Source organism: Octopus bimaculoides, chromosome 1 (genome assembly GCF_001194135.2).
Source record: "Octopus bimaculoides isolate UCB-OBI-ISO-001 chromosome 1, ASM119413v2, whole genome shotgun sequence".
Lineage (NCBI taxonomy): Eukaryota > Metazoa > Mollusca > Cephalopoda > Octopoda > Octopodidae > Octopus > Octopus bimaculoides.
The window spans coordinates 76,410,859-76,413,452 of record NC_068981.1 but is presented as its reverse complement, the minus strand read 5'-3'; the positions used below and the strand labels follow the sequence as shown (position 1 = coordinate 76,413,452).

Here is a 2,594-nt window from a genome sequence, read left to right as displayed (position 1 = left end):
CACACATATATATATATATATATATATATATATATATACTTCTTTCAGTTTCCGTCTACAAAATCTACTCACAAACCTTTGGTCGAGCCGAGGCTGTGGTAGAAGGCACCAGTCTTAGTTGCCACGCAGTAGGACTGAACCAGAAACCATATGGATGAGGTGCTCACATCTTACCACAAAGCCACACCTACCATGTATGTATGTATGTACGTATGTATGTATGTATGTATTAACACAAAGCACGTTCAAATATTAAGATATTAAGTAATGATGATGTAAACATATACAAAAATTACTGATGATTGCAAAATACATTTACCGGGAGTTTCTGTTTCTTTGTAGGTTTTGATCGATTCTACAAATATAAGAAAAAGAAAATAGCAAATGATACTACAGCAGGACATTCAACTTAGGTTCTTATTGAAAAATATCAATTTTTTTTTAAACGTGATATAAAGATACAGAGAATAGTATTACATGTAAAATATAAACAAATATACACATACACTGGCCTATATATATATATATATATATATATATATATATACACTCACGTACACACATTTATGTATATACATGCATATTTATGTATATATATATTTATACACACACACATACACACATATATATGCATACATAAATATATACATACATACACATGTGTGTGTGTGTGTGCGCGCGTAAAAAATTGGCAGAAACAGGGAGAGAGAAAAAGAAAGAGAATAAAATTGACAGAGATGAGAATATGTGTATAGACACAGCACAATTATGAATGCGCCTTTACTTTACATGCAGAATTGTCTTGTAAAAATGAGCAACAATAATAATAATAGTGAATTAAATGAAAGAGCTTGACTGTTACGAAACATAACATAATGCCAGAAGAGTATTGTATTGTGACGCCGAATATACGCAATCATGACTAACATAATGGTCAATATTAATATTCAATATGATTAATATTGAATATGATTGTGGAGGTCAAGACACATTGATAGCAGAGTGAAATTCTGAATGCTTTAATGTCACATCATTTAATTAGCAATTTAACTGAATTACCATCATGTAGTTGCTTAGAATAAATACTTATCTCATATAACATCGACCAATGTTTGCAAATCTTTCTCTGACAATCTAATATATTTTGTCGAGTAAAAAATAAAATTTATTGTCAAGTAAAAATACCATTATTTGTTACATACTGCTATCGTATTTAATCCAAAGCAATTTTAAATTGCTTTAGTTTATGTTCACTTTTATCAACTATCTTTATTGAGATTTCTTTTATGGTTTCTTTAAATGGGAATTTCGAATATTGAATTCAAATAAATTTATGAAACAACATGTATTTATAGTTGTTTCTTTTTTCAGTAAGATTTGTAATAAATTGCCATTCGTAAATTATTCATAGGTAGTTTTTCTTTATGATTACTGTATCTGAAACTGATGCATTATTACTGGTGGCGATACCAAATTAACATTTTACAAATTTTCCAATTTTAAAACTATTTCTTTGATTTTTTTATGGGCCTATCACTCATCAAATTTAGTTGAATCTACTTCCAAAATCTTTGCACAATTACATTATGTCTTCCAATTTTAAAATTCAATTATCTAATGCAAAATTTCTTTGAAGAAAAACAAAGAAATAGAATGAATTATTTAGGCGGCAGATCCGCAGATTTTCGTCAAAGATATGTCAGTCGATGAAATATGTATTATGTACTTGTGTCTGAAACAGTTTATACAAACTGCATTATCATGAATTTATAAAAAAAATTGCTGCTTTCATTGTAGTTTGGAACTATGTTGAAACTATCTATTTGTTTAGGAATAATAAACAAGCGGTATTGAAATTGATAGAAAAACAGTGTTGATGTAACTGGCAGAAATCTTTCAATATTTAAGACAAAGCTAATTGGCTGAAAACTAATTATCATATTTAAAATAAATCTTCTCACATATTATGATATTAACGAATATTTTTCATATTTAAATTTCCTAATTAACCTTCATCATTTCACTTTGAAATTCCTATGTATTCCTAATGAATGATTAATTATAAATTGATTTAGCTAAAAATTTTAGATATTTATATCATTATTTTAAAATTTTATTACGCAATGAATAAGGAAAATAATTACTTAATAAAAACTTTTCCTTGTGAATGTAACATTCTCATGAGTTATCTGCTACGAACTTTGAAAAAAAAACTTGCACAATTTCTCATATTATGGGAAAACGATTTAGATGTTGCTAGCAGATATATTAAAGCTAAAACTTGTCGTACACAGAGAAATCCACACACAAACACATGCGCACACACGCACAAACAAACAAATAAACAAACTCACACGCTCACAGTGAGAGAGAGATGGTTGAGAGGAATAGACAGACAAACAGACACATATATAGGCACACATATATAGACATATATAGACAGACAGATAGCTACATAGATAGATAGATAGATAGATAGATAGATAGATAGATAGATAGACAGACAGACAGACATACAGACAGACAGATAGATAGATAGATAGATAGATAGATAGATAGATAGATAGATAGATAGATAAAATAAGTTTAGGACA

At 28.4% G+C, this 2,594-nt stretch overlaps 1 protein-coding gene across 1 annotated transcript in view; it reads right to left on the bottom strand.

The window, feature by feature from the left end:
• Window positions 1-2,594, bottom strand: part of LOC106869508 (uncharacterized) — a 526,190-nt gene that overhangs the window by 92,862 nt on the left and 430,734 nt on the right. Inside the window, exon 11 of the mRNA XM_014915276.1 lies at window positions 320-355. Within this exon, the coding sequence (XP_014770762.1) occupies window positions 320-355 (36 nt within the window). The remainder of the gene's footprint in view (window positions 1-319; window positions 356-2,594) is intronic.